The following is a 16256-nucleotide window of genomic DNA, read 5'->3' as shown; positions in this document are numbered from 1 at the left end:
GGTGACAGTCGTCACGGGCTGCTTGCGTGGGGATGAGCTGTAGTTCTTGGTCCGTTTCTGTGGACTCGCAGGCGCTGGGCCTTCTCTGGCACCTGGGCCCTGACCTTGACCTGTGTCCTGGCAGTGTCTCCAGAGGCCCGTGTCCAACAATGACGAGGGTGCCCCACACCCGGGTAAGTCGGGGCGCACCTGTGAGGCTGTGCGGTGGCCGTGAGTGCCCACACCATCTGGGGGGTGGGGGAGCAACGCCGAGTTACAGAAACGCCCACGAGAAAACCACCCAGGTGCCCGGCCCCAGGTCACCCAGGAAAATGTGTAACGCAGGGCAAAACTGAAAGCCAGCCGCTATCCGGTCCATTTTATTTTTTCAGTTTATTTCTTTATTTTGAGAGGGAGGGGAGGGGCGGAGAGGGAGGCAGAGAATCCCAAGCAGGCTCCGCACTGTCAGCACGGAGCCGACGCGGGGCTCGATCTCACAAATCATGAGATCGTGGCCCGAGTGGCAATCAAGAGTGGGACACTTAACCGACTGACCCCCAGGCGTCCCCCCGCCCCGCCTTTTTTACTCCAGATCCATATAAACATTCACAGAGTCCTGGCGGCTGTGAGGGTGTGTGTGTGGGGGGGGGATTCCCTTCTGCAAAGTCACTGCCTTAGTGACAGATAGAAAGCAAGTCCGGCTGGATCCCCACTGGGCTGCCTTGTCGTCTCCAGAGCACATTCAGAAGCACAGGGTGTTGGCACCAGTCAAGCTTTTCGGTCCACTCAGCACCACCGCGGGCCACGTCACCCCCAAAGCTGGGAGAAAGAACGAGTAAGCGGAACCACGGGGCTCACGTCACCAGGTACGGAACATGCTGGCCGGCCTGAATCTCGTAACGCGGAGCCTTCAGGCAAGCCGAAACAGGGTCACTGTCCCCAACTGGCCTGCATTCTTAAAAAATACAGTCATGAAAGACAAAGGGAACTAAAGGGTAGCCGTGTGCCACGAACAGTGGACAACAGGTTCCCAGAGGAAGAGTTGTAGTGTCTGCCGATTTCCACGGTAGAGATACTCCCGCCCTGGCTAATTTCAAGCTGCCGAGGTGGGGTCACCGAACGCAGACGTGGGCAGGGACGCACAGAACACACGGTCACACAGCGTGTAGTCAAACAACCACAATCGACACACAGCCCGAGAGCTTAGGTGACAGCACGATGTAGTAATGAGGAAGCGCTGAGTTCTGTGCGCTTGTTACCTTAGTTTCCAATATAATTTAATTAGTTATAGGTGTATATAACTTAATTTCTAATAACGGCGGTGTTTGACAAAGAGCTTGCAAAATTCCTGGAAACCAGCACCGCCAAAACACCAGCACAACCAAATGAAGGCACGACCCGGGACTGGGTTTTGGATTTGGGGGAAAAGGATGTAACGCACGTTACTGGCGGCTCGTACATTAGACAACGGGAAGTCTTCGGAGTGTGAGGCCGTGTCGTGCGTGTAAGTGTCCTTGCTCTCAGGAGACGCACGCTGAAGCACTTGGAGGCAGGACTAGTGTCCCGGGGCTGCTAATCGGAGGCTTAAAGCAACAGAAACTTCCTCTCCCCCAGTTCTGGAGGCCGGAAGTCTGAAATCAAGGTGTGGGAAGATGCCTGGAGACTCTGAGGGAGAATCGACGTACGAGGGTGAACGGCTCCCCTCCGGAGTGGGAATGTGACGAGACGAGCACCCGGGACACATAAGGAGGCTCTAGCACTCATAAATAAATGCTCACCAGTCCCGTTGCAAAAAAAGCAACATATTTGTGCAGACACTTCACAGAAGAGGTAAGGAACGCTTAGCATAGAGAAAGATGCTTAACATCAGAGATGCAAACTGCCACCAAGTCTGAAATGACAGGACCAACGGGAATGGGCACCGGGGAGGCTCAGACACTGCTGGTCAAGGTGCGACGCGGCACAACCACATGCGAAGATGGTTTGGCGGTCTCTGAGGAAGTCGAACATACACTTACCGTAAGTCCCAGAAACAGCACCCACGGCTGTTTGTCACGAGAAACGGGAATGTGTTACGTGCACGTACACGCCCGCGGCAGTGTCGGTAACGATGCAGCAGGTGCACAGGTGAACGGGCTGCGGCGGCCGGAACGCGGGCCGCACGGGATGCGCGCGCAGCACGGGCAGTCCGAGATGTCAATGAGTGAAGAGCCAGAGTGCAGACGGCGGCTTCCTAGAAGCGGGTGGAGGGTTAGTGCTGGAGGTGGGGCCACCGCCCGGGGCAGGATGGGGACTGGCGGCCAAGTGGAGAGGGGGCCTCCCGAGGGATGGCAGCGTGTCCCCTACTCTGTGCAGACCCGGAGAAGAAGGCCCCCCAACGGTCTCCCGCACAGGTTCCCGCCGTCTGGACAGACAGAGGACAATCGGGCGGCTGCCACCTTCCTGCGAAGCGGGGACCGGGGTGCCGTAAGCGCTACGCTGTGTCTGAATCGGGCGTCAGTTACAAGACTGCTGCTTCGTGACAAGTTCAGCGAGCACCGTGTGTGTGCCCTCTCTCTATGTGAAGTACTCCCTAACTAAGCTCCTGTTAGGTACAAACCAGCTGGAGGAACCCAGACGTGAGGTTGTGAGTGGGGGACGTTCACCGTCTGTCGTGCTCCTCCTGCCCGACGCGGACCGGCTTTCACGTCAGGTCGGGGTCCCCCGCAGGGTGACACAGCTGAGTCCCCGAGCGTCCCTGTGACAGTCCCTCGGTCCCCTGCGCCAGCACACCACAGGCCAGCTCCCGTGCGGACACCACGCCGTCTGGCCCGTGTTCGCCCGTTCCCGCGACCAAAATGCGTTTCTTTCTTTGCCTCACAGGATGCGCGAGACCTACCTCAGTTGTTCGCGCCAGAGGACGAGACACACCGGGAGGAAAAGGGTACGATTTCAAGCGACTCTCGCTGTGAGGCAGTGCTTCTCGTGGCGACTGGGCCCCCTTCCCCGGGGACACTGGCCCGACGGCAGGCCCCCCTGTGACGTATGTGGGGGCGTCAACCTCACGGCCACCACTGCAGCGAGGAGGAAGCGGGACAGTGAGGGAAACTCAGGGTAACACCCCCTGGCCTTTTCCTCCCAGGAAGTCGGTGTCCTGGGCCCAGAGAAGGAGCGGCCGCCGCAGCCATGGGAATATGTATGTACCTGGGAACATCCCCTCAATCCCTCCACTCGGGAGCTCGGCTCCTGGCTCTTTCCCGTCTGCAGAGCCCAGTGCTGTTTGCTCCGGCTCAGAGGTTCTGGCAAGACTGGGGCGGGTCTGGGGGACCGCATGCTGACCGTTTCCCTAGTGACAGAGCCGATCACAGCTGTGTCCTCGAGGCCGCGACGCCCATGAGGACATCAAGGCCACAGAGGCAACGGCTCCCAGATGGATATCATTCCTCTCTCGACTTTGCACGTGATAGGCAGAGATGGAAAGAAAGGCCTGATTTGTGTGCGGCCATCCTCCTGTGCTAAAATCCTTGACCTATCTAGAAGACAGGGAAAGAAGGACCAGTAATTGTCGAGAGCTTTCCTGTATGTTATCTGACAAGTCGCCTGAAAACTTTTAAAGGGTCTGAAGGAACCCAAAGAAAGGCTACTACACCGACAACTTTACTGGTAACACCTTTTTAATAGGTCAAAGTAACTGTACAGTTCATTATATTCTTCCTGAGAATAATTTATATCCCCCGACAAACTAAAGGGAGGGTATGCTCTTCAAAATTACTTAACAGAATGGATGGTGTAACTGGACATCAAAAGAAAACCAACTCTCTCTGCTTTGCTTACTCGCCTCCTGGGAAGACAGACACAAGGAAGGGTTAGTCAGCTCTAGTGGCTGCAAGATAGTCAACATGGCTTTCGTCTTTCTTTATAAATTATATAAAAATGGAAAACAGGGATGGTTCCAGAACTTCTTCTCAATGCAGTTTGGAGGTGCTCTGGTGCAAAGCATTTCTGCTTCCAAGAGAAATAACATTGCTACAAAAAACTGGCACATTATTCTGGTGAAAAAAGACAAAAGTTTTTTAGTGTGGTCTACAGCTAGCTTCCAACCGAATCTTCACATATCCAACAGGAAAGTAAAAGGCGGGAAAGACAGAAGGGTGGCTGTTGTTCTGTTTGTTTCTGAAATGACCCAAGTCTTCAAAATATAGCTCTGATGTTCTCTTAGAGTGCCGTTTGCATATTGCGACGGAAGGGCGTCCTCACAGCAGAAACTCCGGTCTGGCTGGCCACTCTGCACACGCAGAAGAGTTCTCAGCCCCTCGGGTTTCCCGGAATTCTCTGCCCGGTCTCCTCTGCCTGTGCGCAGCTGAGCTGGCTCAGGCCCCGCACTGGGCCGTTTCCACGGAAACACGCCCTCATGGGACGGTCATCTGTTCTTGGTGATTCTTGAAAGCTTCTCACGAACAATTTTCATTCTCAGAAAAATGCCACATTTTGGATCCTGGACTTTTCCGAACACCATGATTAAAGAAAAACAAAACCAAACAACGAACTCAAATCAAATGCGGTTAAATTTGTCCGAGAGAGGTTCTGAACCGGCCGTCAGTCACAGCCCCGGGCACGGGGGGAGCCCCTCGCTGCTGGCGGGGCGCCGGGGCGCGTCCTCCCCGAGGCCCGGGGGGCCCCTCAGCGCGGCCTCGCGTGTCCGAGTGCCCTCAGTCTGGCCTGGTCGATGACGTCGAGTAAGTTCTTGGCGTCCACGGCCAGGGCGTGGGCGGCGGTCAGCATCTGCTTCTTGTGGTCCTGCTGTAGGCTGGTCATGGCGCACCGCTGGGCCAGCTTCATCTTGTTGATGAGCTCGCCCAGGTCGGAGTTCAACAGCTTCTGGGCCATCTCGATCTGGAAGCACAAGAGAGGTGTCAGGACGGGCACGTTCCGCGCTCCGCTCAGGCAACCCTTATGCACCTGCCTTGGGCGCCTCCGGAGAAGAAACGCTCTTCCCCGTAAACAAACCTGCCCGAGGTAGACGGGGTAAGATCAGCGTTTCCTCTAGGAAACCGGCCGACAGAGTATGCATGCGCCCGTGTGCACCAGCAGCCTCTTTCCACCAAAGCCCTCAGCGACCACGAATCTCAGTGACTGGCAGGACTCTGGCTTCTTAAAGGAATCACAGGTTCTGACGGAACCTCGGAGGCCCCCAGCCTGGCGCCGAGACACAAGGAGACGCGCTGAGGTTGCCCAGCTGCCTGGCTTCCGGTTCCAGACAGAAACCTGGGTCTGGACTCGCAGTCTAGTGCTCTTCCTACAAGACCAACCATGGCTCAGGACCTGCCTCTGCTGTGCGAGAAGGACACCCCGGTCCCACCGCAGCCCTCCCAAACTGATGAGAGGCTGGAGCGGGGGTAGCAGTGGCGGAAGAAGCCGCCTCGGGGATCGGGATGCTCTGCTCGGGTGTCTCTCCCTCCCCGTCTGCTTATTCAGCCGGTGACGATTTACTGCTCGGTCCTTTACTGATTACTGCGCACACCCGTACGAGGCACTTGGTGGTGTGGATTAAGGAAGGAAACGGACACACTTGTGTGCAGTCTGGTGCGGAGAAGCCTGCGCACAACTACCTCCAATACGCTGGGATGAATCCACAACGGAAAGACACAATCCATTCGTTCTGGGAGGGTCAGGAGACTTCACAGAGGAGAATGACCGTAGAAGGAGGCTGGCTCCCTCACAAATTACCTCCATCCCGCTGGGACAATGGGAGGCCTAGGAGATTTTTAGCGAGGGGAATGCCATCGTCCGGAGAGGAATTCTGGCAACAGGGCCCTGGTGGCCGTGTGGGAGTGGGAGGGAGGGGCGGGAGAGCCACAGGCAGAGGAGGCAGCTCAGAGGCTGTTGTGGGAACTGAGGGGAGGGGGGCGGCGGAAGGGAGGATGGACAGGCCCAGCCTGCGGCGTGATGCCGACAGGTGAGCGGCTGCTTGTGTGTGTGTGTGGGGGGGGGGGTGGGGAGAAGGGGGTTCCCGGAGGCAGGGGTGGCAAGAGCATGGTGGCCCCAGCAACTGGGAGCAAAACCAGGAGCAGAATGTCCTGCTGAAGGCAGACATCCAACAGCTCAGGCAGAGGTCCCACCGGAGGCATCAGATACTTGCATCCATGTAAGGGGCAGAGAGCCGCCAAGGAGAAAAAGCGTTCTGTAAGACAGGGGTGTGCGGCACCTTTGGGAACGGCCACGCTCGGGGCAGCCAAGAAGAGGAACCAGAGCAGGATGTGGACCCGAGACACGTGAGGGAGGGTGGCTCTGAAGCCCGCGGGGGCCTCGCAGACGAGCCAGGATGGGGGCTCGGGGGGCACGGTCGCTGGTGGCCCCAGGCAGCTGCAGGGAAGGAATGGGGACAATCTGGCCCAGGAGGACCGGCCGCTCTCTCGGGAAGCACGAGGGGACAGAGGGACCGAGGAAGGCGGAAGCAAGATCAAATAAAGCTTCTCTCCTTCTTTTAAAAAGCAATAATCAACAAAAAATGTGTATGCAAGAGCAAGTGGTGCAGAAGCCTCAGGGCAGACGGAGAGGCAATTTCAGGCTTTATCGGCCGAAGTAAGAAGTTAGAAATGGCTCTGGCAAAACACTCATGTCAGGATACCACTTTCTGGCCTCTGGCACTGGAACTTTCCCCCTTTTGGCAAAACTCTCGCTCGTTGTGGAACAGACCGATTAAAGTCCCAATGAGGTAGACGAGCCAGCATAGCGCCCAACCGGCTAGGAATACACAGGTACACCGCTCAGGCGACCTGAGGCCCTTTGCAAGGGAAGCATGGATACGGGCTGTGCCAGTTCAAGACGGGCGTCACCTGGACACCAGGACCCTCGGACACAATGTCCCGAGAAGAACTCGACCTCGATCTCATCAGGAGGGAATGTCAGTCTTCGCACAAAACCCCTCAACTCCTCTCTGGGAATAAACACTCTCCAAGGTAACTGGCCTACAGCCTTCCAAGACGCTGATGGCAGAAAGACGGAGTCTGAGGACCTACTCCAGGAGGAAGCGGGCTAACAGACTGTCGCGGGCGTCACGTCAGAGCTCTGCTGGCTGTGGACTAGACGGTGAGGCTCCCGGGTGTGACCACGCACTGGGACAATGGGGGGCGCTGGCGGCCCAGGCTGCTGGAACCCTACAGCGTGTGAGAACCGCCTCCCGACTGGAGATACAGATGGAAACACTGAGGGTCAAACGGTTCACAGGAAGGAGACCGTGTGGTGATAACCAGAGACCGAGGACACAGCTGTGGGACAATGTTAAAAGGCAGCGAGACTAGGTGGAGAATGTTCGGGAATTCTCTGCACTATTCCTACCACTTTTCTTTAAGTTTGACATCATTTCAAATAGAAACTAAGAAAACAAATGAGAACAGAGCCTGCTGGGCTGCAGGGTTAGGGACGGTGGGAAGGTAGGTGCAGGAGCTGGGAGGCGTGGGGACAGAGCCACATGTGCGTGTGGCCCGGGCGGCATCCACCTCAGGAGGAGACCGGGGGCCCCTCTGGAGGACAGCGCACACCCCTGGAGGCCGGCACAGCTGGGTGCTTTATTAAAACAATGCAGCTGTGTCTGCTCACTTGTTAGTCAACACATGATGCACAATGGCCAAAAACGGCAAAAATGAGGATTACTGCCGAGAGACCGGGCTTTAGGTGAATTTTGATTCCTTAAAAAAATTTTAAAACACATGTTTTCACTCAAAAGGCACTTTTCGGTATCACCACTCTACATGGAAAACCGGCACCGTGTGCAAAGTCTAATTTTTTCAGGAGAATTCAAGGGAGGAGGGTGGGCTGCCTCTCCCGGCTCGTTTCCGTTGTCCTCTGGCCTCTCCCCGAGCTGGCGCTGGAGGATGTGGCCCTCACCCAGCCCTGCACCCGTGCTCCCCACCGTCCCCTACGAGCCGCCTGTCTTTCGGGCCCCGCCTCAGCGGCTGTGGAGCAGCAGTGGAGCGGGACGTGACCGAGCCCAGTGGGTGCCGGCCCACGCTGCCTCCACGGTGAACGGCCACGTCCTGGCAGGCAAGCCACAGCCCACGGGCCTCGCTGGTGGAAGGTCACGACCTCAGAGCGCGTCCTGCCCGCACTGCCAGCGCAGGAAGGGGGCGCTGTGTCCTACCTCTCGGTGAGTGCTGGCTGGCAGGACTGGAAGGGTCTCGTCCACGGTGGCCAGTAATGTCCGCAGGGCCAGGCCGACTTCCTAGCAGACAAGACCACACCCGTGTCAGAGCACACGCAAGGACTCTCACGCCAGCAGCGCCCCTCCCCTCGGTGACAGGCCTTGTTTCCTTTCTAACACCGCATGAACACGTCCGTATCTCTTTCCCTCGGTACTGAGCCCGATCCGAAGTCATCAGGAATTTCTAACACTCAGATCTCTGAACTCTCAGGATGTGGTCCCTGGCGGGATGATCAGCCAGCCTCGAAGAGGAAGGACATCCTGACGCCCACCAAGGCGCGGGCGAGCCTGTGCAGCGCGGTGCTCAGTGGCATAAGCCCGCCCTGAAAGGGGAGATGGGGCACCAGGCCCCGCCACGTGCACGGGGACGCCGCCAGCTTTGCAAGGCGAGGAGAGTCTTAGAGGCCAGCTGTCTAACGGTGTGAACGAACCTAACACCAGTGCAGACCTCGCGGTGGCTGGGACGGCAGATTTTGTGTTTTACGTGTTTTGCCGCAATTTTAAAAGAAGCGTCTTTTCAAGCGCACGTTTTGGAAATCCAGGCTTAGAGCCAAGCTTTACCGCGCTCCTTGCACCGCGGACACCCCTGAGCCTGCCCAGTGCCCTGCTCCGTGGGGGCCTGGCATCGCTTTTCAGAGCCTCTGGCACTCTCTTCCGGGACACCACGCCCCGGAACACAGCTTGGAAAGGCTGGGCTAGGCTAGCGGCAGGACGTTTTCATTTCTGTCTGACCCTCATTAGAAAAGGCTCAGAGAGCAGCTACACTTCAGAGAGCTGAAGGAAACCGCACGGCCAGAGCCCTCGACGTCCCTCTCCACGACGGCCCCTTCGCCGGACAGCGTCTGAAGGACAACCGGGCTCCCGCGTGCGCGAGCTGGTACTCCCACGGCAGAGCCGCGTGTCCCGAAGGCGCGCACAGCGCTGGCCCGCGTGCTTTCACGCTTCACGCTATAGGCTGGTCCGTACGTGTGAGCAGCAGCTACTACGGGACCAAGGGTTCATCTTGACTCAGCACGGTCGCTGTGCGGGACCCTCACACACGGCTCCCGAAGCGCCAGGTCTGACTCCTAAGGGTCCCCGCGCCTTCCGCGGGAGTGGGCACGCAAGTGGGGTTTACCTTCACCATGGGAACGTACTCCTCCGGGGGGGCTGGCTGGATCTTGCTGGACATTTCGATGACAGCCTTCACCAGGCCCGTCACATTCTCGTACACCCTGTCGTTGGACCGGTCCAGGTTGGCAGTGGGCGGGGGGCTGATTTCCTGGGGCTGAAGCTGCAACACAGAAGCTGCCGTCACCTCGCCAGCCCCCACTAGGTGGCAGCACATCCCTGCAGCTGGGCGGGGGAGGGGGGGGGGCGGTCTTTAAAAGAGATCAAAGCAGATCACACCGAGTTTTTGGGTCTGACCAGGCTACGGCTCACTCGGAGGATGACAGGAAAGTGATCCATCCACGTGTGACAAGGGTCCGAGGCAATAATTTTTTTATGACTTTGAACTCAGTTAAAGGGAAGGAGACGGCATCACACACATTATACTAAAAGCCCCAGATTCTTCCAGAGAAGTGATTCAAGGCCCCTCCACAACCATTCGCCAAGAAAGAATTCACGTATTTGGCATCTCTCTGAGGATTTCAGAGGAAGCTGGTCGAGCGTTCTACGGCAGGGGGCTCCTGCAGGAAGGAAGAACTAGGGCTCAGCGTGGCTGTCTCCACCCCCCTAACTTCGGAACGTGCGTGTTCCCTGCACGACTGGTAGGAGCCGGCAGGTGCAAGTCTGTGAAGAGACACCACATGCTGGCAGGTGTTGCCGCCGGGAGCCCAGCGCTGCCCTCGAGGGTGGTGGGGCCTCGGCTCCTCACCTGGCCGCGTGGTGACGGTGACATAAAGGGGCTCACGTGCAGGCGCCCACCCCAGGGCCCGGGCACAGAGACACCACGAATGGGACCCAGGATAAGCCGGACTCCGACCGAAGGCGGGCGAGCGCAGGGTCTGCGGAAAGTCCCCAGCGGCTTTTAATGGCTCAAGTCGGCAAGAGCAGGCACAGAACGGCAGCCTGTGTGTTTAAGGAGCCTGAACCGCAGCAGGTGACAGCAGCTGTTTGCCGCTGGGTCTGCGGCCGGCGCTCGGTCCACACCTCTAGGGGCCACTCTGCCCCCTCGGGCTGACTCTATCCGAGGAGCCTGGGACCTGGCTGTTCCGAGTTTGGGATTCTCTCTCTCTGCCCCTCCCTGCCTTGGGCTCTCTCTCTCTCAAAAAATAAATAAGTTTTGGGACATGGGACAGACGTGGACAGGAATAGTCAGTCACTGCAAAGATGCTCATGCCCCAGTCTCTGGCAGGTAAAAGGCTGTTTTTGGTGAGGAGCCCGGCAAAAGTGCGCCCCCCCCCCCCCCAGGCTTCCTGATCTCTGCTACAGTCACATGCGGAGCGCTAGGTGTGAAGGAGTGGGACAGACACACAGACATGATGTGCTTACCCTCCATGGCTATTGTTGAACGGGAGGTGAGGAAAAGTTAGAGAAATTTATCAGAGAAAGGGAAAAAAGAAAAACAGTATTAATAAAGGCAGCAGACAAAACCCCCACAAAAACACACGAGCAGAACCGGAAGGAGCGAGTCTGCAGCCTGCCTGCGGCCCTCGCTGCCGGTTGTCCAAGCACAGCAGCGGGCCGGCCAGGTGCCCGCACACTCAGTCACGAGGCCCACCACACACCAGGCCGGTCTGCACGGAGTGAGTGAGAAAAACACGCAAAGCCTGAGAGGGACAATCTGGCAGCCGTGCGAGAAGCAAAGCACTAGGGACTTCAGAGAGAAAGGCACCGGAATATGCTCGCTGTCACCGAGAACCACCCGCCGGGCTTCTGGGCCATCGGGAGAGGCTGTCAACCTCGCTCCCCAAGTCCGGCCCCCGGCGCCCTCGAAAACAGGCTCTGTCGTCAGCCCTAGCACCAGAATAAAGACCCCTGGCTTGGGGCTGCGTGTAGAGACATCAGAAGCTTATTTTAAAAACCAAAACGGGTGCCTGGGTGGCTCAGTTTGTTAAGTGTCCGACTTCAGTTCAGGTCATGATCTCAGTTTGTGAGTTCGAGCCCTGCACTGGGCTCTGTGCTGACAGCTCAGAGCCTGGAGGCAGCTTCGGATTCTGTGTCTCCTCTCTCTGCCCACTGTCCCCTCCATCCTGCTTGCCCTCTCTCTCTCTCTCTCAAAAAAAAAAAAAAAAAAAAAGATTAAAAGTAAATAAAAAAAATTTTAAAGAAAACAAAACAAACCCTCCTTTTAGCCGATTCTTATGGTTTAAGGCTCCCTTATTTGAAAGTCACAACTTTGCTTTAATGCTTTTTCTTCTACAGCTTACACCAAGGCTATCCTATTGTAACTTAAAAGATCAACCTAACTGGGGAAAGGTAGCTATCTTGCTTCTTCCTTAGAATCATCTAGAACAAGTGTACCCTTTGGTATAAGAGTTAGGCAGAATCTTAAACATCCAGGTACAACCCTCCACAGCGTTTCCCCTGCATTAGAAAGAGGGAGGTTGTTCCTAACTGCATCACTTCAAAGATGACATCTCGTCTCTTACTTCCTGTGCCAAGTCATGTGCAGCCCTGTGACGTAGGCCATGCCCGGACCACACCAACATAAAGGCACAGTTTCCTGAAGAGCAGCCACAGGCAGGGCTCCGTCAGGAAGAACCGCCACCATTCTGGACTCTCGGAGGCAAAGGCTGCTTTATGCTAACCCATCCAGAGCTTCTGTTCTGTATTTGCCCTTCGCCCAAGGCGGGTCACAGAAGCACGGTCTCAGCGCTTCCAGGGACCATGCGCAGTGACATTCCCGAAGCAACAGCTTCGTTTGGACAGGCGTCTGTTCCTGGGTTCCTATTTTCTGGAGCCTGACAACTTGGAGACCCCTGGCGGGTACTTAGGATAAAGTGCCACCCTGTAGAGACGTCAACAGTTCCAACGGCTCAGGTGGGAGCTTAAAGCCTCAGAGAAGCCAGAATCAAAACAAAGCCACCAAAGAGACACTGATGTCTGGCTAAATGTTATCTGGATGAACTACATCTAAAGAGGAGTGCTTTTGTGTTAAAACGGTATTGCTCTTTGAGGCTGGATTCAGTAACCCCCACCAAACAGGTGGATAAGGAAGATAATACTTCATACTCTTTATTTAAAAAATCTTTGCTTAATACATTGTAAGTGAGCATACTATTTCCGTGAAGATTTCCACCTGCTTGGTATATCAGAATACCCTGTGGGGTACTGGCGCTGGAAGAGTCGTGGGAGGTGCCCCCAGCACCAGCTGGGGAAACCGCAGATGCCAAGCCCCTGGGCCCCGAACCAGGAGCAGCACTGACCGCCAGGGGCGCCCTGGGCCCAGCGGTACCTGTGCTGCGTCCCGCAGAGGGGAGGCTGGTCTGGCTGGTTTCACTCCCCGGTCCCTGCCCTGTGTCTGCAGGTGGCATCTTCTCTCCCTACAGCTACCTCCTGACCCCAATATGGCAACATACCTGTTCTCTCTGGAAATCAGCACGTTGGCTAAAGGCTGGCTCGGCTGGGGAGCCTGTAACCTTGAACACACCCTTTAACCTCTGTGAAGCTTGCGGTCTCGTGTGAAAAGCGGAAACAATAATCAGAGCACTGATCCTGAGGGAGGCTGGCGTGAGGGCAGGTCCCGGCACAGCGTGCATGCAGGTAGGGCACCCGGTGATGCTGGGTGTTGGTGAGACAGCGTCTTTCGACGGAGAACACAGTTCCCGACGCTAAGATGCCACCCTCTGCAGGAGGCACTTTTGTATGTTCCTCTAGGGAAAGCAAAGTTGCCAGTTGGGCCAGCACATCACCTGACCACAGAGGTATTAAAACGTGAAAACAAGGTGTGGCAGACTTGGGAAACAGGATACATTTTGAGAGGAAGACCCTCTCATGGAATGGCAGAGAACCCTTGCCTTTGCTTCTCTGGGAGAGGACGGCTGCTGGCGGGAGACCTGGGGCCCGACGCTGCGGGGCTGGCTGGAGCCGGGGTGGGGGGTTCGGGAACCCCGACGGCCCCAGTCCCAGCCGGCAGGGCAGGTGGCGCGTGAGGGCGCCTGAGCCGCACGCTGCCTTGCCTGGGGCTGGGTCCACGCAGCACACGCGCTTTTACACGTGTGGCCCCGCCTCCATCTGGAAAACGGTGGCAGTTTTCCACCACTTGGAGACAGAGGGGCCTGCGGAAGGTCTCCCCCAGAGGCATCCTGGTTTAATTACTTTTTAAAACCAGAGACCATCCTGGCGCTTTATTCCAAAGAACCACTCTGCCTGATCAGAGGGAAACTACCTAGGAAGCTGAGCTCTGACTGAGGCCCTAGAATCTACCACGTGAGAGAAAAACAGAAAAGACAAGCTCCCGTCAAGCTTGTTCCCGCGTCCTGGACGGGTTCAGAGCCACACCAGACGGACGCCTGGGGCCCACGGCGGTGCCACTCTGCTCGTCCCGTCCTTGGCACTGACTCTGCTTCGTGTCACAGGTCACCGACCCGGAGCGAGAGGCTCGGACGCTCACCTTGACGCCCTCGTTGTAACTGTCCCCGGGGCTGCTGAGGCTGGCGAGGCTGCCCAGGTGACCGGGGGCTCCAGGCCGCGGCGGTTTCTTTGGCGGAGCTGCGGGATCTGGGAAAGGGAAGGTGTCCCCGTAAGTGACGTACAGTAACACACGGCCCAGACAGACACTGAACAACGGGTTCGTGCTTCTGTCACACACACTAATCTTGGAGGGCACCCCGTGGAGGCGTTTCTGACGCATCGGCGGGAAGGTCTCTTTTCCGATATGCTAGGCAGGGGCTGAGTTTGGTAAACACCATACTTGCTTTGGTCCACAGAGGAAAAAGGGTCACAAAGTCATGAGTACTCCAAAGCTAAGAAACGATATCCAGGTAAAACCCACTCCCCTCCACATTATAAAAACTTGACAGATGTCACGTCTTCACTTACCTGGTTTACCCACAGGCTGATAGATGTGTTGGTTTCCCGTCTGTGGGAAGAGAAAAGGTCGGTCACTGTGCCAGTGGGCACCATGGGGCGATGGCCTTCCCTCCCTTTCCTCCCCTTGAACATCTGTGCTAAGCGCTGGGCTCTGAGACCAGCGAGACGGGGGTGGGGTGGGGGGCTGCCTTCAAGGCCTAGGTGGGTGGGGATCAGGAAAAAGCAAAGCTGCCAGCAGGGTGTGGGATACACAGGAGCGTGGACGGGAGCGGTCACGGACAACTTAAAATTTCCTTCAGAAAAACTACGTCTCCGGATGCCTCCAGTCCCCACCTTTCAGAAGCACAGATCCAGGCCTCCCCAGCGTCGGGTCCGTTGCTCAGGAAGCCCCCTCCCTCCCTCCCTCCCTCCCGCCGGTCCTCCTCACAAGCAGGGGTGCGATCAGGAACAGTGATAGTGGGAGGACACCGTGGCGCTGGGGTGTCACTGTCACCCAGGGCCTGCTGCTACAGAGCCATCGGGTCCCCACCGGGCTCCCGGCCCAGACGAGAAGCCAAAGCACAACCAAAGTCCCGCCCAGGGACACCATCAAAGACTGTTCCGCTCAAGGCCAGGCCTGCTGTGCACTGTCACACCTGCGGTCCCCCGGACACAACCTACCCCGGGACGAAATGAAAACGGTCTTTTTACGCCTACACTCTACCTCTGGAGACAGAGACTTACCTTGCTCAATTTAAGATAGTAAACTAGTTGCCAAATACACATGTTTTAAGGTGCTTCACTCTGTAACGTGAAGGGATCTACCTCTTTAAGATACAAAGACTAGCAAGTGGGGCACACAATTAAAACTGGCCTCCCGGAGCCACACGCACTTCCACACCCCTGGTCGTAGACACTCACACACCTGTGTGGTGTGAAGAATGAGGGCTCCCTGACAACCCGTTCAGTGTAGCACTGTGCAGCTAACCTATTGATTTTTAAATGTGTATTTGAGAGAGAGCAGGCACAAGTGGGGGAGGGGCGGGGGGGGGCCCTAAACAGGCGCCTTGCTGTCAGCACAGAGCCTGGTGCAGGGGCTCAAACTCACGAACCGTGAGAGCATGACCTGAGCTGAAGCTGTGTCAGATGCTCAAACGACTGAGCCACCCAGGCACCTCTAACCTATCATTTACTTGACAGTTACTGAACGGCTCTGCTCCAGGCACAAAACGAGCACCCCCCCCCCCCCCACCCTTGTGAAGCAGACAGTGTAAATGTAACCCAGGGAGCAAGACAGTAACAGCAGGTGCACATGACAGCACATTGCCAAGCCCGGTGGAAAAGGGAGAGGAGGACGGGGGCGGGGGGGGAGGGGGGCGGGAAGGACACCGCAGGTTTCAGCAGGAAGATCGGGCCTTCTGAGAATGTGACCTGTGAGCACAGACTTGGGGTGGGGGAAGCCGTGAAGAACTCTGGGAGGGGCGTGGCCCAGAGACAGGGGATCCCCCGGCAGGGGCAAACAGCACGTGAAGAACGAGGCAGCCAAGGGAGCCAGAGGATGAGTGATGGCGGAAAAATGCAGGAAACGTGGCCAAAACTCTAAAAGTGGACACAGTCTGTGAGTTGTGTTGTGTTTCCCGATCCAGGCAGTAAAATACACATACTTAAAAAGAGTTAAAACACAGAATTTTCTGGTTGATACTCAGGTAGCAAGGAAAGTCCAATTAACTAGAAAATTCTATTCTAAGAACATTCTGGGTTAATTCAACAAATCTATGTACAATGCACTGTGCTAGGCAATCCCACAGGTTGGCTCTGGGAGGGGAGGCTCAGCAAAGTCTCTGCCTTCGCAAGTCCTATGGACGAGCCCGTGGCCAGGCTGTGCTCTGGCTGTGCCGTGTATCCAGCCACGGGCCCTGGGCCTCGGAGGAGTCATTCAACTGTCTGGGGCTTTGCGTTTCCAGTTTGTTAACTGAGGCTGGTAACATTTACCTAACACAGAGTTGCCACAAAAGGAACATGCTGTTAGCCTGTGTATTATTTTGAAAAGCCAAACGCTTTCTACTTTCTATGCACACTGATGGGGTCGATTTCCACTGGCCAGTTATCAGTGTTGGTTCACTGTCTCATTCCTCCTTACAATCTCAGTCTTCCAGCCAAA

At 56.5% G+C, this 16256-nt stretch overlaps 1 protein-coding gene across 14 annotated transcripts in view; it reads right to left on the bottom strand.

Moving 5' to 3' along the window:
• Nucleotides 1–3614: 3614 nt before the first annotated feature.
• PTK2 (protein tyrosine kinase 2) overlaps nt 3615–16256 on the bottom strand; it is a 232473-nt gene continuing 219831 nt past the window's right edge. For all 14 annotated transcript variants that reach the window (XM_049633432.1, XM_049633430.1, XM_049633442.1 and 11 more), the window contains 5 exons: nt 14126–14165; nt 13698–13804; nt 9276–9431; nt 8099–8179; nt 3615–4851 (listed from right to left, as the gene is read on the bottom strand). In XM_049633432.1, coding sequence (XP_049489389.1) covers nt 4639–4851; nt 8099–8179; nt 9276–9431; nt 13698–13804; nt 14126–14165 — 597 coding nt within the window. In that variant the 3' untranslated portion in view covers nt 3615–4638. The remainder of the gene's footprint in view (nt 4852–8098; nt 8180–9275; nt 9432–13697; nt 13805–14125; nt 14166–16256) is intronic.

This window comes from Panthera uncia, chromosome F2 (assembly GCF_023721935.1).
Source record: "Panthera uncia isolate 11264 chromosome F2, Puncia_PCG_1.0, whole genome shotgun sequence".
Lineage (NCBI taxonomy): Eukaryota > Metazoa > Chordata > Mammalia > Carnivora > Felidae > Panthera > Panthera uncia.
This window is presented reverse-complemented; position numbering and strand designations above follow the sequence as displayed.